Genomic DNA, 24,665 nt, shown 5'->3' on the forward strand with positions numbered 1-24,665 from the left:
TAAAAAACACAAGAATTAGAAACAAGGCGTTTGGTCTGCTTCCTTTGTGGGAAATATTAAAGTAGAAAACGTTCTGATCGTGAGAAAGCCATATTAGAAGATTTGGAACATTTCCATTTACTTTTTATTCCCAAAAATATATATATTGAAATTGCTGCATTGCAAGACAACAGGTCTCCAGTTTCACACATTTTACTCAACAAACTTGGACCTTTGTTCCACAGTTCTCAGCCAGGAATGGCAGAAGACAACCTTAATTTAGATATACGTTACACAAAGAGAGGCAAAAACTGATTGTTTGCACTATGATGTCATACCAGTACAGTCATAGCCAATCAATCCCTCAAGCTTGCAATGTCACTTTATAATTCACAGTGAGCACACTTTAATATAATTGTTTTTAGAAGACTGAGCAACACCAAGATTTTTGACCATAAGTTTCCATGATCTGCTGCTATTGTTTCTACATGGACCCAAAAAGAATTTCACATTTGGTAGTTCTACTAAATTATTGTTGCACTGTCCAGAGTCACCAACTCTTGACACTTACCATTCCATGTGAATATTTATACTGAAGAATTATGGTATCACTGTAGTGAAAGTATAGTAAGTAAGAGCCAGTGTCAATCATGAACAAAGCTGCACATAAATGAGGCAAGTACACAGCTGAACATTAAAAAAACAAAAACACAGCAATACCATACAAATAGATGCATAAAAGTGGAAATCCTAATGTGCTGTATTCTACCATCTCACCCACATAGAGCTGTGCAGAATTTTTTGGATTAAACTTTCACTTAAAAATTCAGATGTGAATTGAAAAACATTTTGTGAATTCATGTTTAATTTCTGGATTGTTGTGGTGAAATTTTTTTTTTTAAATCAATGTTTCATTTTGACATTTTTAAAACAAATTATATTGATTCAAAATGACTTCTCATTTTTAAATTTACTTAATAAAAATGTAAAAGTCAAAAATGAAATGAAGCATTTTATTTCAGGTTAAACAAAAACATTTTGTTTGACCCAATGACTTTTGTACTTTTTCAGTTCTCCAAAAAATAATTAAAAATAAATAAATAAATAAATTTGGTTCAGCCAGCAAACCGAAAAAATCAGTTATTCACATAACTCCACCCCCATACTGCATATCTACAAAGTACATGCTTTGGTTTGTGTGACCAGGCAGAGAGACAGTGTTTATCCACCATGACATACAGGCTCAGGTAATTAAATCTGCATATGCAGAAACATTAAAACTGATGAGTTTGGGGAGTATAAATTGTCACACCTATATTATAATCTTTCAACTATGCAATGAGCTCCTAATGCACAAATCATGTAACACAAATGTGTAATTGTGAATAACAGCAACAGAAAAAGTAGGAACCCCACTGATTCGAAACTGAAAATCAGGCTCATAAGCAAAAAGGTCTTTTCCTGATGCAAAACTATGCTGTTATAGAACCTCAAAATCATAGAAATGTAGGGCTGGAAGAGACCTCAAAAAGTCATTAAGTCCAGACCCCTGTGCTGAGGCAGGACTATATATGAGTGAAAGACTTTGGCTTTAGCTTCATACCATAGGATACCATAAAAAATTAAAGACATTAGGTCATTTGGTTCATTTCCCTACCAGTGCAGTGTTGTCAATACTCTTAAGCACTTAATTTACAGTTCAAAAATATTTTGCCAAGAACAAAACTGAAAGCTTTTCCTCACGAAAAACATCCTTCCATCATCTGACTGTTATACTGCAAAAGACAATGCATTTGAGACTGTGGAATTTGGAGAGGTAGCAAGGGAGCTTTTGTCTAAACTATTGGGGGAAGGGGAAGTAGTGGCTCAGGCTCTTTTTTGGGAAGGGAAGAAGGCATCATCTGAGCTGCTGGGCAGGCTGGTGGTGCTCAGATAAGTCTCTGGCCCCGGTGCACCGGGAGGGTTTATAAACACTGACCTTCCACCCTGAGCCCTTTCTCATGCCTTGTTTACCAGCTCCTACGCCAGGGGATTAGCGTAGGACTGGTTTTCTGGGTCTCCTGTGGGCATTGCGCTAGTTGCCTTTTTTTTTTTTTATAATAAAGGAGTGGGAAGAAATTTTCCCCTCCTCACAAGATTGGCCTGTTTGGGGTGAGTTTTTTCACCTTTCCCACAGCAGCTCAGGGATCTGGTTGGCTAAGTCAGGAGGTAGGGTTCAAGTTATTGCAATTTAGCAGATGACATCTGTCCAGCACAGGTATTCATTCCACAGGGGTCCTGGTTCCCTGATAAATCGGAATTGGAGTGGACTTAGGGAAAGGCTGGGGAATTGGGCTGGCACTCCTAATGTCTGGTAAAGCAAGGAGACAACCCCCTTTCCCCAGACTCTTAACCCTCATATGAGAAGGTGGTGAGGTCCAAGCAACAGGCTAGGAACACCCAGTGTAGTGACAGTGGGCTGATAGCAGCCCTCCACAAGGTGGAAATGACTAAGGAAGGAATCATGACCTGCACTGTACAAATTATTGCTGGAGAACTCTTAGATGAGTTAAGTTAATAAAGTTGTGGCCTAATTAAACCACATCCCTTGTGTCTTGTCTTTCTTCCCATGTGTCTAGGGCCATGAGGATCATGTTCCTAAGACAAGTATGATAAACTTATCATGTTTATGTTGCAGTGATGTATGTAACTTAAGATAAAGTGTTAAAAATGAATGGCTCCTGGAAGCAAAAGGGTTTAATACACTTATTTTAAAATGCACCTAGTTCATTCCTTAATTACAAAAGACACTAGGAAAGAACCATTAAGAAAAGGTCAATGTTTCTACTGTAAAATCCTTACAATAAGCATTATGGTTCTAAAGTACTGCTTTGGGCTGAAACTTGAATGAAAATTTCTATTTCAAGGAAATATAGATGAAACTTACGTAAGTGCAAAAAGGGATTAGAAACCAAATCAGAACACTTTGGGTGTTCCTACATATCTAAAGCACCTTCAGATATTTTTGAGGAAAATGTTTATATAACTCAACTTATAGCTATTTATAGAAAGCCAGAACTTTATGGAGATAATTGCATCATTTAATATTTATTCCATTATCACTAATGACTTATTACATATGAATCAATTATTAGTTTCTGGTTTTCATCATTTAAGCTTAAAAACTGAAAAAATACCTGCTTGTTATCCCTTTGAAGACTCTGTACAGAATGTGATACCTACGAATAAAACACTAAAAAAAAAAAAAACAAGTACTAGTGTCAGTTTTGCCAATTCTTGCCATTTTATCACCACTTGAGATATTAGTATTTTTCATTGTCTCAGGTGCTCAATCAGCTTAATACCTGAGATACCAGCATTGATTAAAAAAATTCTAGTCCTCATGCTTGCAAAGAAAAACTTGAAACCAGGACTTAATTTAAAACTCAAAGTTTTGACTGATGGAATGAAATGAAAAGGTTGGACATTTCAGGTGTCCTGGAAGAAATTCCTGGGACACCAAGATGTCACATGAAAACCTGGGACATATGGGTACGTCAGTTATTCTATTTATACAAGCACCACCACTCTTGATAAATGCACCTCTCAGCCATAAAATGAAATTTTAACCAACTTAAGTTTTAGTACTGTGTTATTGCACCATGAAAACTGCTTGATGTGTTCACTATAGCCTGGTAATTCACTGTTTATCAATTTTTCTTCTAATCTGCCCACATTATTCATGAAGTTTGCAAAGCAATCTCTAAACAAAAATATTAAATAGGTTTTGTTAATGCACTTGTTTTTTTTATCTTCATTGTCCATAGAAGTGTACAACACTGATATCAAACTGTTCCTACCATATCTGAACAGGATTTACGAAAAAAAAAATCAAAACATATTCCAGTGTAGGCAGCAAACCATGCATTTCAGTGAAATATGTGACACAAGGTGAATTGATGCAAACAAAGTAACTATGACAAAATGAAAATTAGAGCTGTCAATTAATCGCAGTTAACTCACGCGATTAACTCAATAAAATAATCGCAATTTTAAAAATTGCGATTAATGGCAGTTTTAATTGCACTGTTAAACAATAGAATACCAATTGAAATCTATTAAATATTTTGGATGTTTTTCTACATTTTCAAATATATTGATTTTAATTACAACATAGAATACAAAGTGTACAGTGCTCACTTTATATTATTTTTATTACAAATATTTGCACTGTAAAAATGATAAACAAAAGTAGTAGTATTTTTCAATCCTCCTCATACAACTACTGTAGTGCAATCTCTATCACGAAAGTGCAACTTACAAAATGTAGATTTTTGTTACAGAACTCAAAACAAAACAATATATAGGCTCTAAACTTTTACAAGTCCACTCAGTCCTACATCTCGTTTAGCCAATCACTAAGACAAACAAAGAGATAATGCTGCCCTCTTCTTATTTACATCACCAGAAAGTGAAAGCAGGCATTCACATGGCACTTTTGTAGCCGGCATTGCAAGGTATTTACATGCCAGATATGCTAAACATTTGTATGCCCCTTCATGCTTCAGACACCATTCCAGAGGACATGCTTCCATGCTGATAATGCTCGTTAAAAAAATAATGAGGTAATTAAATGTGACTGAACTCCTTGGGGGAGAACTGTAAGTCTCCTGCTCTGTTTTACCCACATTCTGCCATATATTTCGTGTTATAGCCGTCTCGGATGACGACTCAGCACATGTTGTTCATTTTAAGAACATTTTCACTGCAGATTTGATAAAACTCAAAGAAGGTACCAATGTGAGATTTCTAAAGATAGCTACAGCACTCGACCCAACGTTTAAGAAGCTGAAGTTCCTTCCAAAATCTGAGGGGGACAAGGTGTGGAGCGTACTTTCAGAAAACTTAAAAGAGCAATACTCTGATGTGGAAACTACAGAACCCGAACCATCAAAAAAGAAAATCAATCTTCTGCTGGTAGCATCTGACTCAGATGATGAATATGAACATGCATCAGTCCACACTGCTTTGGATCATTATCAAGTAGAACTCATCATCAGCATGGACACATGTCCTTTGGAATGGTGGCTGAAGCATGAAGGGACATCTGAATCTTGCGCATCTGACATGTAAATATTTTGCGGCACCACAACAGTGCCATGCAAATGCCTGTTCTCACTTTCAGATGACATTGTAAACAAAAAGTGGGCAGCATTATCTCCTGCAAATAAAAACAAATTGTTTGCATGAGCAACTGGTGGACCAAGAAGTAGGACTGAGTGGACTTGTAGGCTCTGAAGTTTTACATTATTTTGTTTTTGAATGCAGTTTTTTTTGTACATAATTCTACATTTGTAAGTTCAACTTTCATGATAAAGAGATTGCACTACACTACTTGTATTAGGTGAATTGAAAGATACTATTTCTTTTGTTTTTTACAGTGCAAATACTTGTAATCAAAAATAAATATAAAGTGAGCACTGTGTACTTTGTATTGTGTTGCAATTGAAATCAATATATTTGAAAATGTAGAAAACATCCAAAAATATTTAAATAAATGGTATTCTATTATTGTTTAATCGCACGATTAATTTTTTTAATCGCTTGACAGCCCTAATGAAAATTGAATGAGTTTGCTGGTATTTTAAATATCACCTTCAAAGAAATTACAGCTTCACTGAAACAAAGTTTTCTGCACCAGGGCACCCACTTGAGGAAAAATGTGTTAAACATTGTTTCTTCTGTCATGTTATAGCAATAGGACAATGTGGTTCTTTATGAGGTATGGTAAGCAAGAAAAAGACAAATTAGAGCTTCTTCATCAGGCCACCAGCTGTGGCAAGTCATCAGTCAATTTAATATATACCTACTGGCATTCCTAATAATCAGCTGTTAAGAAATCCAGAATAGAATGTAATTAATAGGGATGTTAAAGGTCATTTAAACGAAACATTATCCTTACAACAACAACAAACAGAAAAACCTTGCTTGTTGCTGAGTTTGAAAGTAATTAGATTATAAATAAATTGGTTTGGTTATAAATGCTAGGAAGCTCTAGGATTAGTGAATATTGAATACATTGCAGTTGTTGAACTGAAACAGCTAGGTCATGTCAAAAAATAGCAATGAACATAAATTTACTAAATGGACAGAAAAAGATTTGAAAATACCTTTCTAATTAAAAATACTCCTGTGATTTTACTCGTCTGAAATCTCAGCTGGGTTAGTGAAGGAGTTTCAAAATAAAACAAGCTCTCAAATACTTGCAGTTTATGCAATCACACTGCATCTTTGAGGAGTATGAGAGGAAACATACACAGTATATAAGAACATAAGAATGGCCATACCGTGTCAGACCAATGGTCCATCTAGCCCAGCACCCTGTCTTCTAACACTGGCCAGTGCTAGAAGGAATGGACACAACAGGGCAATTTCAAGTGATCCATCTCCTGTCATCCAATCCCAATTTCTGACAGAAATCTAGGGACACCTGGAGCATGGGGTTGCATCCCTGACCATACTGCCTAGTAGCCATTGATGGTCCTCCCCTCCATGAACTGATCTAATTCTTTTTTGAACTTTTATACTTTTAAACTTTTTTGGCCTTCACAACATCCCCTGGCAATAAATTCCACAGGTTGACTGCATGTTGTGCAAAGTAGCACTTCCTTCTGTTTGTTTTAAACCTGCTGTCTATTAATTTCATTCGGTGACTCTTTGTTCTTCTATTATGTAAAGGGACAAAAAACATGTCCTTAATCTTTTTCTCTATACCAGTCATAATTTTATAGACCTCTATCATATCCCCCCTCAGTCATCTCTTCTAAGCTAAGCAGTCCTAATCTTTTTAATTTCTCCTTATATGGAAGTTGTTCCGTACTCCTAATCATTTTTGTTGCCCTTCTCTGTAACTTTCTCCAATTCTAATATATTGTTTTTGAGATGGGGCGACCAGGACTGCATGCAGTAATCACGGTACGTCCATTCTTTTGTGTCCATTTCTTGTTCTATTACTGTTCAAACTGTGTCTAATTTACCTTCTGCCACATCTTGACTACATTTCTTTAGTGCTGTCTGATTTTCTTTCTTCACTTTGAGAAGTGAAAACAAATGCCTCTTTGAGATTTAAATATTCATGATTGTGTTGCATTGACACCTTTTTAAGGATTTTTTGCACTTCTTCATTCTGTTCACTTACAAGTTTGCACTGATGCCAACTCACTCTCAATGTATCCCTCTTGAGTTAAGAAATTATCTATTTTTCCAGTTAAAGATATATGGCAATTTTCCACCTTATTTTTATGACTTTTCTTGTTAGATCTACCTTTTTCAGTGTCTGGTTTTTAAATAAAGATGTCTGTAGAGCATTCTAACAAAGCACAATCTGTAAACAACACTGACGTTCTGATTCAAGTTTCATTTTTTTAAATAGCTACCAAAATGCTAAATCTAAGATTTGTGTTGGCATCATAGAAGAGAACTGAGACCCTTAAAAAATCCCAGTCAGAAGCATAGAAGTTGCTTTTTAAGAAATCTTTGTCAAATGATTGCTATTAGCTAAAATATAAACCATGAAATGTGTATTTTTCTAACATTATTTAATACAATTATTTAACACTTTAGTGTAAGTTACACAATGCAAACACTGAAGGAGACAATGCCACTGCCTAATGAGCTTACATTCAGATCCTACAAGCCTGTATGCACAGAATTACATTGTGGTCAATGGGTGATCCATAGATGGTAGGCTCACAGAATCGGGCCATAAATCAGGCATGGGCACACATGGAGAAAATACACGTGAAAGACTCAGGCTGGGTATACACTACCCGCCTGAATCGGCGGGTAGAAATCGACCTCTCAGGGATCGATTTATCGCGTCCCATCGGGACACGACAATCGATCCCCGAATCGACGCTCTTACTCCACCAACGGAGGTGGGAGTAAGCGCCGTCGACGGGAAGCCGCAGAGGTCGATTTTGCCGCCATCCCTACAGCGGGGTAAGTCGGCTGCGATATGTCGAATTCAGCTATGCTATTCGTGTAGCTGAATTTGCGTATCTTAAATCGACCCCCCACCCCCGTAGTGAAGATGTAGCCTCAATCTTGAAGCAGTGCAGAAACATATTTTAAATGCCCAATGAAGGAGGCAGTTTCAGATACAAGCAGATAAAAAGAAGAAAGCACAAAGATCAACATTTGTCTTTTAGAGCTGACATAAGGGAGCAGTCAGAAGACACCAGCTGCAGCACACAACAATTTCTATTGGTTCTTCAAAACTCAAGAACTAAACTCAACATTCTTGAGCATCATCTACTGAAACCTTATCAATTAACTATTTACATTGTTTAGCACAGCACCTTATCTATTAACTATTTGCATATATACAGACAGTGCACTCACGTAACGGTAGTCACCCTTATTCAGTATGGGGTGACAGATGGTCTTCAGAGTCCAAGATGTTAAATGCCAGATTTACATGAAATATAGAAATAGCCTGTTTAGATCTGAGCTTTCATGTCTTTTGAATCAAGCATTCTAGTCCTTTTCTTCTGAAAACATAAACTGAATATCTGGGTCGGAAGTCTTTCCATTCTGAAGGACTCCAAATCACTTTGCACCCTTTTGGAGGCAGCAATTCTCAGGCTGCCTCTTTTACCGCTAGGGTTGCCTCAGACTCTCCTCCAGCTGGAAGCCTGAAAATGAACCGCAGTAGAACCTCAGAGTTATGAGCACCTCAGGAATGGAGGTTGTTCGTAACTCTGAACAAACCGTTATGGTTGTTCTTTCAAAAGTTTACAGATGAACATGGATTTGAAACTTTACTATGCAGAAGAAAATGCTGCTTTTAACCCTCTTAATTTAAAAGAAACAAGCACAGAAACAGTTTCCTTACCTTGTCAATTTAAAAAAAAAATTCCCTTTATCTTTTTAGAAATTCACGTATAATACAATACTGTACTGTATTTGCAGGGTGGTTTTGTTTTTGGTGTGTGTGTGACTGTGTGTGCGCGTCTGCTGCTGTCTGATTGCATACTTCTGGTTCCAAATGAGGTATGCAGTTGACTGGTCAGTGTGTAACTCTGAGGTTCTACTGTAGTTTGCTTCTGAGAAGCCATTTTGACTTTTGGCCACAGGGCTGGCAGTCTAACAGCGAAAGACACAATGCAGCCAAATCAATCAAATATGGGACTGAAAGAAAAGGGTTCACACATTCTAGTACAGACTGTGATGCTGACTCCTTCTGTGCCCTTAGCAAAGTCTTATCACCTCATTATGCCTTTTTCTTCTACAAGATAAGAAGCCAACTTTAGGTGTAATACCATGGTTCTGGTAACATCTACTTTTTAGGTCTTTAGAAAGTGTCTGCATCACAGAAAATGAAAATATTGGTTATTTACTGTTTCAGTATATTACAACGTATTATTTCCATATAATTACAGCATTTGATCTTATACCCAGTTGTGGCTTTCCTGCACTTTAGCCATTTTCCCTTTCATTTCACACCATTAATCAAATATTGGTTATTTACTGTTTCAGTATATTACAACGTATTATTTCCATATAATTACAGCATTTGATCTTATACCCAGTTGTGGCTTTCCTGCACTTTAGCCATTTTCCCTTTCATTTCACACCATTAATCAATCCCTTTTTTTTCCTCCATCACTTCAGTATGGTATCACAATCCACCCTTGGGGGGGGGGGGGGAATTACTTAAGCTTCTGATCTTGCATTCTATACACACAACTACAAAAATCCACTCAAAGGTCTGATATTCCAGACTATATACACACACACACAACTAACATTTATATTAACAGGTGAACTCCTGGCCTCATTGTAGTTAATAGGAGATTTGACGGTGATTCCAATGGGGCCAGGTCTTCAGCCTTATTCTTGGACAACAGACCAAGCATCATTTAGGACTTATTTTTCATAAACTCAATCTGGCTACATTTGATGGCTATTTTTCAGGCCCCAAAAGCTGCACAGCTGCTCAAGGACCCATTTTAGGATTAGTTTTATTTAATTTAACATTTATGTTTCATGATGAGAGTCTTCATCTTTTTATACAAACAGCAACATACAACTCGTTTGATACTGGCTAGGCTGATTTTGACAAAAACAATGAAACTGAACTTTCCATAATTTCTTTCTCATGTTGACTTTTTAAACTGTGCTCTAATATTTTTTTCACTTTGAGGTGACTATGGATTCTAAACCTAGAGTGAATAATACTGTGTGCAATCAATTCCTAGTCATGAGAACTCAGAGCATCAGCTCATATTAACTATGATAAAAGCTCTTTTTTGCGGTTTTATAACATTTGGGTTGTGTGAATTGGCTGAACAGCTGTAGATGGTATGTTTTTACTACATATGTTTAATTATTTGGGCGGTGGGAGGTGCAGTAGAGGGAAGGCTATATGAAAATTGCAGGAAACAATGAAATCAGATGTTTTTTAAAATACATTGTTGATATTGTAAGAGTGTCTATTTGGTATTAAGCACAATGTTTTTCTTTTATAAGAATTAACGGACTAACAAAATCATCTATAGAATTCTGAGACCATAATTAGAATTTGAAAAAAAAATGTTAAGAGGAAAAAATCCACAAAGGTTTTAAACATAATAAATCTCACTTTACCTGAGGACTGAAAACCCCTTTTCTAAAGGTTCACTCTCTCTGTAGATGACACACAGCAAAGCACTTAACTCAGAATGAGACAATTCTTTTGAAAGATCGAGCTCTGAACTATACCTTAAGGACACATTAAATAGCTCACATCCTTCTTAAGGGACACTTTTTCCTCATTTCCCAGTAAATCTTTCAGTCCAGTTGAATCTCCTCCTATCCCTCCCCAAAAATACTTTCTCCAAGTATAAATAAGGCTTCCAAGATTCGACTGGGGAAAACTATGGGGAAACTGAAAGGTAAGGGTGGAGATTTGATTGAGAATCTGTGAAGAGAAGAGAAAATAGCTAATTAGGGAGCCTGGGCAGTGGCATTGGGACAATTTCTATAATGGTGGTGCCAAAAGCCATTGAACAAAACTGTAAACCCTGTATATGATGGAAACCACTTCAAGCCAAGGGGTGCTGCCACACCCCTAGCATCCCTAGTTCCAGCACTCCTGAGCCTAGGGAGAGCAGAGAAGATATCAAATTGAGGGCAAATGGATAAAACTAGAGGTCTAAAGATGTACTGGGAGTGTTGCTGGACAAAAAGATGGATGGAGGAAGGAGAAGCATAAGGGTAAATTGTTGGGGGAAGAGGATGGGTTGATGGTATTGAGGACAGTTAGAGACTTGGTTGCTGAGAGAGATTTGACAGGGCTAAGACAGGAAGCACATGAAAAAATTGAGAAGCCAAGTGAGAAAAGACTATGGAGGACAATGGACAAAATATGAAGAAAAAGTCGGTCCAACAAAACGTGGGAGATAAACAGGGGGATAGAGCAAGAAGAGCAGAACAGGGGACAATGAACAGAAGGCAAGCCAAGAGATAAGGTAATATGGGAGGGGTGAGGAAGGAGAGCTGCAGAGAGGCAAGGGTAGTAATGCAATGAGTGAAATGGAAGGAGGAAATGGCAGGGAAGGATTTAAGGGGAAGCATGGGAAGCAGGGAAAATGCTGTGTGACTAAAACAGATCTTGGCGGGGGGGAAGAGGTGAGAAGCAGAGTAAAGATGGAGGAAGAACAGAAATCAAAGGGATACAATGAGTTCTAAAATTTTGTTTCTATTCTTTGTCAATGTTTGCTGGAAAAGTATATAATAAAAATTAAATGTGCATAGAGGAAGGGATCTTTTGGATATCTGATTTCAGTAGGGAGGTGTGCACAGAAGTCCAGTGTACCTGCGGTATGTATAGAGAGGAAGCACGCATTTAAAAAAAAAAAACTCAGAATACAGCAGAACCTCAGAGTTATGAACTGACCAGTCAAACACACACACCTCATTTGGAACTAGAAGTACACAATCTGGCAGCAGCAGAGGGGAAAAAAAAAAAAAACCTAAAAAGCAAATACAGTACAGTGCTAAACATAAACTACTAAAAAAATAAAGGGAAAGCAGCATTTTTCTTCTGCATAGTAAAGTTTCAAAGCTGTATTAAGTCAATATTCAACACACTATTACTGAAAAATTGCTTATGTTCTTATTACCATATAATTATGAAATAAATCAATTGTAATATAAATATTGTACCTACATTTCAGTGTATAGTATATAGTACAATATAAACAAATCATTGTATGAAATTTTAGTTTGTATTGACTTCAATGGGGCTTTTTCTGTACTGACTTCAATGGGGCTTTTTCTGTAGTCTGTTGTAAAACTAGGCAAATGCTTAGATGAGTTGATGTGCCCCCGGAAGACCTCTGTGCACCCCCAGAGATACATGTAACCATGGTTGAGAATCACTGTCCTAGGCCTTTCTGGAGACAAATACATTAATCAGGGAGGTTCATATAATCGGATTCTAAGCATGACAAAATAGCTACAAAATTTCCAAGTTTCCAATTAGCATCATACACACTAGACTATCTGAAAAGTGCTACAACATTCTGTAGCATTTTTAATTCCTCACATGGTCAGTATTTGGGACATAGATGCCCCTCCTCCCCCCATTAAAAGCAGTCTACTGTTTTTAGAAGTGTGTATCCAGTAGAAATGAAAATCTGTGTAAAATATTCTATTTTGCGATTTATTTTAAAAACGTCAAATAATTGTACCATGACAGAAGTCTGGACAAACATAAGATCTCTTGCAGGATTATATTTTGGTTATTTTTAATTGCCAGATAATGTGTCAGATTGGGCACCACATCAGGTGGTCACCCCAGTGTCCAAAATTGAAACACTAACTAGGTAATGAAAGTAAAAGGCTTGCAGGTTTCTTCACACAGGCATCAACTATTACACAGTCAAAGAAAAAGTGTGCTCTTGCACACAAGTAGTGACCAGTGTGGAGGCAATTCAGAAAGAGAACACAAAACACTTAGTCCATAATCTAGGCCTTCCATCCCCCTCAGAGTGGTCTCTCCCTCATGAGTGTACACATAATTTGGAATAGGCTCTTCCTTCTTCCAGTGATCCCACATTGCTATGTCTGGGTGCCTGACTGTAGGTTATTTTCAGCCTGTGAAGAGATGTGTTCCCTCTCCATTTGTGGCAGCCTCTGCTATGCATGCCTCCTTCCCTTTCATTTCCTTGTGTTTTGATTGCAGCTGGAGGGCCCCTGTGCAGGTTTGAGAGCAAGTGCTGTGAGCAGGGCTGATTAATTCTCTGAACCCCCGTGTTGGCCTAGCATAAGGTTTTATAAACCACATTACTCCACTGCAGTATATTAGGAACATGGTTCCCGGGGACTTTACTCAAACTAATGGAGGGCAGTTACACCAGCAATCAATGGTGATGGATAGTTGTGCCAAAGCATTTGAATTAGGACATCCCTCCAGGATTGATCCTAAAACCGATGTTGTTCAGTATACAAATGAAGCTTCTTATCAAGCTCATCTGCAGCAGGAGTAGACTATCATCTGAAATAAAACTTTAGCGTGAGAGGGTACATGCTATGATATTTCTCTTCATCAGATATCAGTGGGATGCAGGGAATGTGTTGTCCATCTACAGACTGGTTAGCTAAATCTAAGCCACCTCACTTGTGATCTTTGAGATGGGAGACTCTGTCACAAAGGGCACAGCAGTTTTATATTAACAAACATTCTCCTGTTTGAAGATAGGGGAATATGCAATTATTTCCTTCTGCTCTGGTCTCAAAAAATATACGTTGATGGTTAGATGGCTTCTTCTTATATTCATTTCCAAAGTCAATACAGCTAAATGTATCTACATGCTGAACCTTAGAGCTACAGACCTTCCTACAAAATATCCTTGCAGTAAGTACTCTCCTTTCTCTCAGATTTACTTTCCAACAAGATACAGAGAACTCTACATCCCCTTCCCAACCTATGTATTGCTAAGGAAATCCAAATAACGCCTTCTGAAAGAGGGCTCAGTTAACATGTAAATTAGAAGTTCATAGTGGGTGCAATGAATATTGCAGTTCTTGACACTAATTTGTAACTTCATATACAATATTTTAAAATTCTAAATGTACTGCAGACACCGAAAAGATTAAGGGCCTAACTGTGCCAAGACTTACTCATGTAGGCAGTGTAGTTGTAGCTGTGTCAGTCGCAGGATATTAGAGAGACAAGGCGGGTGAGGTAATATCTATTGCTGGGCCATCCAATAAAAGATATTACTTCTCCCATCTTGTTTCCCTAAAACTTACTGTGACTGAGCCAGCACTCTGGTCACAGCAGGTCCAATCACACAATGCAGAACGGAGCTAGTTAAACAGAGCTGTGCCTAATTTGTGGGTGGAGGAGAGCTGAAAGGCTAATTAAGCCATTAGGCAGAGGCTACAAAAAGGCACAAGGAGGAAATAGAAAGGGAGAAAGAGGGGGATGAGATGAGATGAGAGAGATTACCCTTCCCTGTTTGTTACAGGAGCTTAGGGCTCCCTAGGACTGTTGAAGCAGAGCTCTATATAGTCTGAAGGTAGTGGGAACCCACATTGTAAACAAACTACACAAGGTGTTTGACTAGCACAAGGGTCTCTGAGAAGTTCATGAGCTGGAGCAGAGGCAGGAAACAAGGCGGCCCTGTCACATTTACTCATGTGAATAGTTCCACTGAAGCCAACAGGACCACGGACATTCTTCTTTCTAGCCAAATCTCAGAACTAGAACTTGATTCTCACCTTCAAATCAGTCAAAAAATGCTCCTCTTCTTGAAACATTGTCATTTGTTGAGTAACACAGTGGCCACCACCCAAGTGCCCCCTTGTGACCAGGTGTGCCTCTGCCTCTGTTTTCCCCTTCTTAAGGGCTCCTTGAACTCTACACAATCACACTTTCAATGACTGCCCTTTTGGGAGGTCTATGGTTTTTTTTTTGTCAAATTCACAAAAGTTCCCAGAAACAAAATAAGAAATCTTGCACCCAGCCTGAAGCTGGGCACAGCCACTCCTCCCTGCCATACTGTACCTTCCTCAGGGATCACTGCAGAGGGCGCTCTCTCCTTACAGCTTCACTTTGCAGTCCCCTGCTAGCTCTGCCCTCACTGAAACTTTCTGTGACACTTTACAGCCCATGTGCAGCCCCACCTCCTTAACTGGCTCAACTGGGAGCACCTGCTCTGGCTGGGCTGTGGCTTCAATTATTCTGTTCTCTGCTGGTTTTCCCCTTACCTGTGGAATCACTCCTTCAATGTGTCTTTTGGATGATCCTTATCATCCTCCCACCAACTTTCTGTGGGAGTTTCACAGAGTTCCTTGGCCCTTTCCCTTCTCCCGCTACACCTCATCTGAGTAATCTGATCCACAAACACAAATTCATTTGTCATCTCTACGCGGATGACACACAGATCTAACTCTCTACTCCAGACCTGTCTCCTGTCCAAACTAAAGTCTTGACCTGTCTCTCTGACATCTCCTTCTGGATACCTAGCCATCAGCTCAAGCTTAACATGGCTGAAACAGATTTCTTAATCTTCCTCCACAAGCCCTGCACATTATCTCCTTTCTTGGTCATTGGGGAGTATCACCACCCTGATTGACAATCAGGCCCATAACTTAGGAGTCTTTTTTTACTCTGGCCTCTCTCTAGGTCTTCACATCCAAGCTATGTCTATGTCTCGCAGATTCTTACTACAAGACATCTCTGAGATATGGCCTTTCCTACCCATCCTCATCTCACATCTCTATTATTATTGCAACAGCCTTTTCTCTAGCCTTGACATATGCAATCTTGCCCCACTCATATCCATTAAGAACATTGCTGCAAAGAAAAGGTTCCTAGCCTGTCACTTTCCAGCCTTCCACTGGGTCCCCATTCTCTATCACACCAAACATAAGCTGCTTGTCTTCACTTTCAAGGCCTTCACAACTTACCTCCCACCACCTAAAATCTATCATTCATTACTGAAATGTCTACTCCCAACTCCCATCAGGGCAGCCTCCATTGCCCACTTAACTTTTCAAACAAGCACCTTTGTGCTTTCTCTCATGCTGACCCTCATGCTTGGGAGAAGCTTCCTGTAAACATTCACAAAGCCACATCATTGTTCTCCTTCAAATCCCTCCTTAGAACTCCCCTTTGCCATGATATCAGCCAGCACATCACTTGGCCCGTGCCACTTCCAGCAGCTCCCATTGGCCTGGAGCAGCGAACCTCAGCCAGTGGGAGCTGCGATCGGCCGGACCTGCAGACGCGGCAGGTAAACAAACCAGCCCGGCCTGCCAGGGGCTTTCCCTACACAAGCAGCGTCCCAAGTTTGGGAAACACTGAGCTAGGGCATCAGATGGGTCACTTATAGCATGCACCTAGAGTGCATCAGAAGACAGTTGTAATGTAAGTGCCTTTCCTTTCTGGTTTTATTTTAAATTTAAAAGGGAAAAAATATCTTCTGTTATACGTAAATAATCCATCACATTCTTTTGCTGTGTGTTTTGTGCTAAGCACTTTGGGGGAAAAAATACTAGAGCTGCAATGATACTAAGCTATATTAAATCCTAAAAACAGTGCTTCTTTCATCGTTTTTTCTCATAAATTGTAGATTTCCTTCCACTTTCTTCTTCTTTATCTCCAATGGTACTTCTCCAACTGACAATTTCCTATGCATACATTCACATTGTTCCAATATTTTCTTCATAATAATCAGAATGAGAAGCTTCTGATTTTGAATTTCCACACATGCAAAATATACAAGGCCCTGTCCATAACTTCCCATTCTTAAGTGTGTACAAAAGGTATGCAACATGGGAAGAAGCTTTGAAATAGCCTCAATTAGAGTTCTCCCAGGGGGGTACCAGTTAGTAAACTTATATGTTACAGATTAGTTATCTGTCTTGTTTTTTCTTAGATTAATGTACAGAGGAAAGGATTTCAGAAGAGAGAATGAGTGCGTAAAAGATGGAAAACTGGAGGGACCATCCGTATACACTTTTGGAAAATTCATACCATGGACATATTTAAAAGACAAAAAAAAATTCCCATGGCCACTTACTAAAAAAAAAAAAGAGAGAAGTCATATTTCACAATAATGAAGCAGTCTGGGGGACCATCTTTCATGGATGAATGGTCTCAGTAATGAAGTGACTTTTAAGAGTAAAGAAAACTCCAAAACAAATTGAACAGCATTTTAACCAATAAGATAGCGTATACAAATTAACTCAAGGTAACAAACTGAGCTGCACAATTTCTTCAGCCAAAAATTAGCTGCTCATAACTGAATTGAAATAGTTATAAGTAGAACACGGCCCCTTTATTTTCCTTTTGTGTTGCTCTAAGAAACTCTTTACATTTATACTTAATGTTGAAAGACAGATGAAGAGGATATAGATGACTATAATGGAAGTATTTCTTTCACTGAAGGTCCTACAATATCCTTCCGTTGCAGAAAAGCCAGCAGACAAGCTATGAATACAGCTAGACATCTCAGGATACTGATGACATAAACCACTCAAGCTGTGCTCTTGTAAGTACCATGCACCTTTTCCTCCATGCTTTACTCATGCAAAATTATCACGGAATTCAATGGAATTTTGTCCAAGAAAGAACTACAGGATTAGACTTTATAAAATGTTTTATGCACCTCCCTCCACCAACACCTCTGATACACATGCAGTATATTCTACACAGAAAACTAAAAAAGTTATTTCCCCAAGTATCCCAAGTGATATAAATTTGTAAAGAAATAGATACATGACAGATGATTTAGGATACGGTAATCCAGTATTTAGGAACCTGGACTAGACGTCAAGAGATCTAGGTTTTATTAGCAGCTCTGCCACTAACCGTGTGACCTTGGGCAAGTCATTTCACCTCTCAGTCTCCTCCATCTCTAAAAAGTGATATTGGTAGCTTCCTTTGTAAAACACTGGATTTAATACCATTAATTATAATAATAAGCATTTATTTCCTCCTCAGATCTCAAAACATCTGTATAACTATAAATCTGAATCTTTTTACAACCAATTACTTATTACTGTGTTACACGCATACATCTTATAGGGTTCTAAATTAGCTGTATGAACTCAGGAAAGGGACCTGGGCATCACTGTAGATCTCTCCCCTCAACATGTAGATGTGGTACAAAAAAGGCAAATAAAAGGAATGGAATGGAGAATAATACAGAGAATATTATAATGCCTTTATATAAATCCATCGTGTGGCCTCATTTGGGTGCTGTGTACAGTACGTCACCCCATCTCAGAGCTTTTGCAGAAAGAGAGACCAGGATAAGATCTATGTGGTAGGGAAGGGGAAAGAGGAATCCTATTTACCTTTTATGAGGTTCTTATACCTTCCTCTGAAGCATCTGGTTCTGGCCATTATGCCAGATCTAATCCACTCTGGCATTTCCTACGTTTCTATAAAGGCTATAACCCAAATACAGTTATGCACGTTCAAGCTATATAATAAGGACAGTGTAACTCAACATGTTAAAAGCAGCTTTCCAAGTTGTTCTCTCATATTAAACTAACCTGTATTTATATACCAGCCTAAAATTCAGGATAAACCCTAAACAACTCAACTTATTTCTCAAATAGCTAATTGTCTGTCTCAGAACATGATCTTTTTCCTGTGTCATTTGACAGTAGTTCTATATATCTCTATTTTGTCAAACTGCATGTCTTTGCATCATACAACACAGGGTCTAGCTAACAGATCATGATTATGGAACAGAATAGCATGCATTAATTCATCTATTTCGAGAGCAAGTTGAAATATTTATTCAGGTTAGCATTCATCATGTATATCCTGTTTTTCTTCCTGCTAGTCAAATTATATGGCAGTTCAACAAATATCTACATGGATTTCCATAATTTTAAAAGGTACAAAGCCACTAATACTTATTTACTTTGGAAATGTATTTACATTTAGGCAGTTATTTAAAAGGCTGTAATTACAAAATGGCTATTTCTTGGGGTGGGGGGGCAGGAGGAAAAGCTAGGCCAAATAGAATTTAAAAAACCACCACCAAACTGACTCTAAACTGTTCTTTCCAGAAGTCCCATGTATTGTTTCCACTGAAAGGCAGAGTGAAATAAACAGGCACGAACAGAAATATGTACACTTGTGAACACATCTGCTCTCCTAACAGTGATGCACAAGCAGTCATACCCAACATACATTCACAAAACAGAGTTTATCAGCACTAGCAAGTCTTGGTAAAGACAGATTCAGTTAACTGTTATTGCACTATAAACCTGCTGAAATTACAATGCCTGTACATTAACCTGGACAACCTCATCATTACAAATGCACAGGCTGATGCTGATATGTATGGAAAGGCCTCACCAGGGACTGACTTTACTGGACAAGCAATTTATGGATATTTGATTTTTGAAATTGGGATTTGTACACTGTGGAAATACTTTATTTATTTTTCTTGAAACCTAATACAAAAAAAAAAGATCCCCTATTTATAACTTCGGAGGACAAGACAATGAGTTGTGTCCATGGAAGGTTAAGTAACTGCTCTGATTGGGCATACTGGTTTGCTTCAACCCAACAGATAAAACCATTTTTTGCCTAACATTTAAAGCATATAATTCAATTTTCTTGGTCACAAATTTAGGATATTGTTTTTCTCTCTCTAATCTTAATGCATTTGTTTTTTAAAATTGATTTCAAATATTGTATCAAGATAGGATTTTTATTTACTATTTAACCATTAAGCTATTTGTGGTTTTTCCTCCATTTAAACATGTAAACATCTTGCTGGTTTTGAAATATGATCCTGACTGTAAATAAAAATGTTGTTTGATTAAAAATAAACATATACTTAGACTCCATTAATAAAACAATTTCTACACATTATAAAAAACTTACCTTATTGATTTTAGCCTGCATTATTAATAAGCAGTGTTCAGAAACTGTATATTGTCATTATGATGCTGACTGCGATACAACACATCATGTCTGTACACATTACATGAGGTAAGTTAATAAACAGAATGAATAAACACATGGCCTGTCTGCATGATACATCATGGCACGTATCATCCTCATGTATGGTGTTCTGACATGAATTAGTATAAAGAGTTTTCATAGATTTATAAACACCACTACTGGTCATAATTAGACACATGAAAAAATAATAGGTCAGCATATCAATTTCTCAATCTTACTTTTTTATTACGATTAAACTAGAAGCAAAATAGCCAGACACAACAACAAGAGCTAAAAAGTTAATTCTTAAACCCTAATTATGTAATTCTACAGTGATGGGCAAAATGTTTAGGTTGGCTATCAGTATTGTTATTAATCAATAAACAAGCCCTACAAATTTTAGACACTGCGACATAATTGTGAAGACCTGCATGAAAACAAGTGCACTCATACTACAGTCACATACAAATCAGACATATCTCCTACCTGTCTAGAGTATTCCCACGTTTACACAAGATGAAAATAACTGTTGATCTCATTAGAGTATAAAGTATATTCTTCCCTAGTAGGGTAAATATATTCCATGGAGTACATTTCTAAAAAATTGCTTTAATTCCCTTTTATGTACCTTGGCATTTGATGGCTTTTGAATCATCTTCCAAAACTACAATTGATTTTTCTACAGACACCAACCAATTTGACAATGTTTTAAAAAGGGGAAGGGGGGCAGGGTTCAGAACAGAAATGAAATAGTTGTGTCCCTCACATGCTAGCTCCAAAGCTAACCATCGTCTCAAGCTCAATGACAATGCAAACTGACCATCTGCAACTGTAAGAACAACTGGTTCTGACACTATCTTCTCACCCTAAAGCGGGTGAGTTTCAGGCACTTCTGTAATACTGCATGAGCCAGCCCTGGAAAGCAGGGTGCTTCCCACCCCACCCAAAGGTGAGCCCTCGCCACTGAAGTAAACAGGCATTCCCAGGCACCAGAGCCACCCAACAACTGGCCATTAAAAGCAGGGAAAGAAAAAGGAGAAGGGCTGTTTATAGACATTAACACCGTGAGAGAGGGGAGCTCATTACAGTGGGAGGGAGGCAGGATAGGGGGACGTGTGTGGAGGCTGAAAGGGGGGCACCTACCAGTCCGTATGCGGCTCATCAATGACCAGCAGCAGCTTGAACTTTTTGGCTGCAGCTGAGGAAGCGGCGGATGCCGCGTCCACCAAGCCGGCCGAGGCTGCCGTCTGCTTCACGGCATTAGAGAGGGAGCTGAAGAAGCTGCTGCCCGCCGACTGCTGCGGCTGCTGCTGGGGTGGCGCCGACTGCGGCTGCTGCCTGCGCTCGGAGGCCGGGGAGGCGGCGGCGGCAGGAGCCGCAGAGGAGGCAGAGGGAGGCGGCGGCTGCTGGGGCTCCGGCCGCTGCAGGTCGGTCATGTAGCCATTGGGCAGGTTGGCGATGAAGCTGCTGTCCGAGAGCCTGCGCCGCAGAAAGTTCATCATCTGGCCGGGATCCGGGGAGCTGCTGGCGAGAGTGCGGCGAGGAGGAGAGGGGCGGCGCGCTGCGCTCCTGCCCGGGCGCTGCGCTGTGCAGGCGGGCTCGCTCGCTCGCAGGCTCCAGCCCCAATGAGGGGAGGCTCTGCCTTCGCTAGAGCAGCGGGGCCGGCGGCTGCTTCCCTCCCTCTGCTCCCTCCAGTCTCTAGGTGGCAGCCGCCCAAGGCTAGTCTGCGGTGAGCGCGCAGCGGGCCAGAGGCAGGGCTGGGCTAATGCCTTGCAGAGCCCCCGCCTCACAGCGCCGGAGGGGCCCCAGGAGCGCTCCCAGCGGGGCCTGGCTCAGGGCGGGCTTCTCCGGGCCAGGCTCTGCCCCGCATCCCGCACAACCCCCTGCGCTGCGCTGCTTCGGTGGGCTCCACAGCCGCAATGCACAGCCCCCGCCCCGAACCGTTCCTCGCGGCCCTTCCCCGCCAACACACACTGCCCGGGGGAGGGGAGACAGCCTTCCCTCCTGCCCCAATAGGAAACACAGCGCTGCACAGGAGGTCCACTACTCTGCCAGGAGGGCTCAGCTGCACAGAGCCAACACCTCCCTTGTGGGCCCAGGGCTGCACAGGCAGCTTGGGGGGGCCAGAGCAAATCTGAAACTGAGGCCCCTCCGCCATTGCAGAAAGATTATCAGGAGGGAAGGCCCTGCGAGGGGGGACAAGATTGGAGAGAGCCATACACCAGCACCACACATCAGCCCCTGTCTCCCCCTGGCAGTGGCTTCTCTCCCAGGGCCGGCTCCAGGGTTTTGGACACCTCAAGAAGCGAAAAAAAAAAAAACCCTGCGATCGCGATCTGCGGCGGCAATTCGATGGGAGGTCCCTCGCTCCAAGCGGGAGTGAGGGACCCTCCGCCGAATTGCTGCCAGATAGCTGGACGTGCTGCCCCTCTCCGGAGCGGCCACCCCAAGCACCTGCTTGCCAGGCTGGTGCCTGGAGCCGGCCCTGTTCTCTCCTATAGGGCTGGGCCTGGCTCCCCACTCTGGACATTGTAACCTTGTGTGGGGGTGGCAGTGCAATTCAGGTTTGGCCCAGTGGTCCCTCGATTATGACACAAGGACTGCCAGGCCAAACCTGAGTGGCGCTATGACCTTGCACAGGGCCGGCTTTAGGCTGATTCAACCGAGTCTCCTGAATCGGGCCCTGTGCCTAAGAGGGCCCCGCGCCTAAGAGGGCCCCGCGCCCAAGCCCCAGTATGGCGTACCGGGGTGGCCCAGCTTCCCTAGGGGGCAATTTAAAGGGCCTGGGGCTCCCAGCAGGGACTGGAGCCCCAGGCCCTTTAAATTGCCACCAGAGCCCACTGCTGGAGCCCTGGGGTAGGGCTCTGGGGGCTATTTAAAAAGTCCGGGACTCCCGCTGCCTCTACTGCCCCAGCCCTTTAAATAGGTGTGGGAGCCCCGCTGCTTCCCCAGGGCTCCCGCGGCTATTTAAAGGGCTGGGGTGGTAGAATCAGGGAAGCCCCGGGCCCTTTAAATAGGCCCCAGAGCCCTGGGATAGCGGGGGGCTTGGAGGTTATTTAAACGGCCGGGGCTCCAGTTACCTCTGCTGCACCCCCGGCCCGCAGCCAGCCCCTGTCTCCAGCCAGCCCTGCACCCCTGCCCGCAGCCAGCCCCTTTTGCACCCCCTGCCCTGCCTCCAGCCCTGCACCCCCTGTCCTGCCCACACCAGCCCCGTCCCCCACCCTGCCTGCAGCCAGCCGTGTACCCCCTGCCCACAGCCAGCCCCTGCTGCACCTCCTGCCCTGTCTCCAGCCAACCACTGCTGCATCCCCCTGCGGCCCTGCCCAAAGCCAGCCAGCCCCCCACACACTCCTGCCCGCACCAGCCCCGCAGCCCCTGCCCTGCCCTGCTCTGCTCGCAGCTGGCCCCTGTCTCCAGCCAGCCCCGCACCCCCTGCCCGCAGCCAGCCCCTGCTGCACCCCCTGCCCTGCCTCCAGCCCTGCATGCCCTGCCCGCATCAGCCCCGTCTCCAGACAGTCCCTCACCCCCTGCCCTGCCCGCAGCCAGCCCTGCCACACCCCCTGCCATGCCCACAGCCAGCCCCTGCTGCACCCCCTGCCCACAGCCAACCCCTGCCGCACCCCCCTGCCCTGTCTCCAGCCAACCCCTGCCGCACCCCCCTGCGGCCCTGCCCGAAGCCAGCCAGCCCCACACACCCCCTGCCCGCACCAGTCCTGCACCCCCTGCCCTGCTTGCAGCCAGCCCTGCACCCTCTGCCCTGTCTCCAGCCAACCCCTGCCACACACCCCTGCCTGAAGCCAGCCAGTCCCGCACTCCTCTGTCTCCAGCCCTGCCAACCCCTGCCGCACCCCTCTGCAGCCATGCCCCTGAAGCCAGCCAGCCTGCCCCACACACCCCTATCTCCAGCCAGCCCCACACCCCTTGCCCTGCCTGCAGCCAGACCCTACTTCCAGTCAGCCCCTGCCCTGCCTCCAGCCAGCCTCATGTCCACTGGTGCCCTGCAGTTCCCAGGGCAGTAACCCTGCACACCTGCTTCATTGAGGGGGGCCGGGAGCAGCTGGGACCCACACATGTGCACAGCACTAGGGTGACCAAGCAGCAAGCGTGAAAAATCGGGACGGGGGGTGGGTGGGTAATAGGAGCCTATATAAGAAAAAGACCCAAAAATCGGGACTGTCCCTATAAAATCGGGACATCTGGTCACCCCAGCACACCCCCAAGGAGTGGCGGGGACCCAAACATGTGAAACAGAGCTCATTAATAACCGATCAAAGCATATATGATGCAATGTACATACTATATAATTTTATTATTTATATAGTTATGGAAAGTAAATAATACATAGAAGAAATTAAAGGCTTTTTTTTTACATGTTTTTTTTTTTTGGTCATCCCTGCCAGGCCCCCCCACGAAAATGTTCGAATTGGGCCCCACACTTCCTAAAGCCGGCCCTGACCTTGCATGCCTCATTGCAGTGCCACTCAGTTTGGGGTCCCTCTCAAATGGGGCTGGGGCCCCTTTGTGGGCAGCCCTGAATGGGGCTAAGTCCCACAGGTGTAACCCACGCTATAGACAATGCATAGAGTGGCTACTGTAGTGTGGGTGCAGCCAGACCACTCTCAGAATCCCACCTTGATCAACTGTTCTTTATCTGTGAGGGAGGGAGGGGTGCTCTCTGCCATGGGTGACTTGGCTGAAGGAGAGCTAGCCCCGGAAAGCACTTTTCCATCAGTTTTGA

At 41.9% G+C, this 24,665-nt stretch overlaps 1 protein-coding gene across 3 annotated transcripts in view; it reads right to left on the reverse strand.

Annotated features, from left to right (window-relative positions):
- The window catches only part of SYN2 (synapsin II), a 468,511-nt gene that overhangs the window by 408,310 nt on the left and 35,536 nt on the right, over nt 1–24,665 (reverse strand). Inside the window, exon 1 of one of the 3 annotated variants that reach the window (XM_005309068.5) lies at nt 21,071–21,831. The exons of 1 other annotated variant lie outside the window; for it this stretch is intronic. In XM_005309068.5, coding sequence (XP_005309125.2) covers nt 21,071–21,429 — 359 coding nt within the window. In that variant the 5' untranslated portion in view covers nt 21,430–21,831. Of the gene's footprint in view, nt 1–20,555; nt 20,946–21,070; nt 21,832–24,665 lie in introns of those variants that run through there. One more of the 3 variants, XM_042849574.2, reaches the window with a different exon arrangement.

Source organism: Chrysemys picta, chromosome 7 (assembly GCF_011386835.1).
Source record: "Chrysemys picta bellii isolate R12L10 chromosome 7, ASM1138683v2, whole genome shotgun sequence".
Classification (NCBI taxonomy): Eukaryota; Metazoa; Chordata; order Testudines; family Emydidae; genus Chrysemys; species Chrysemys picta.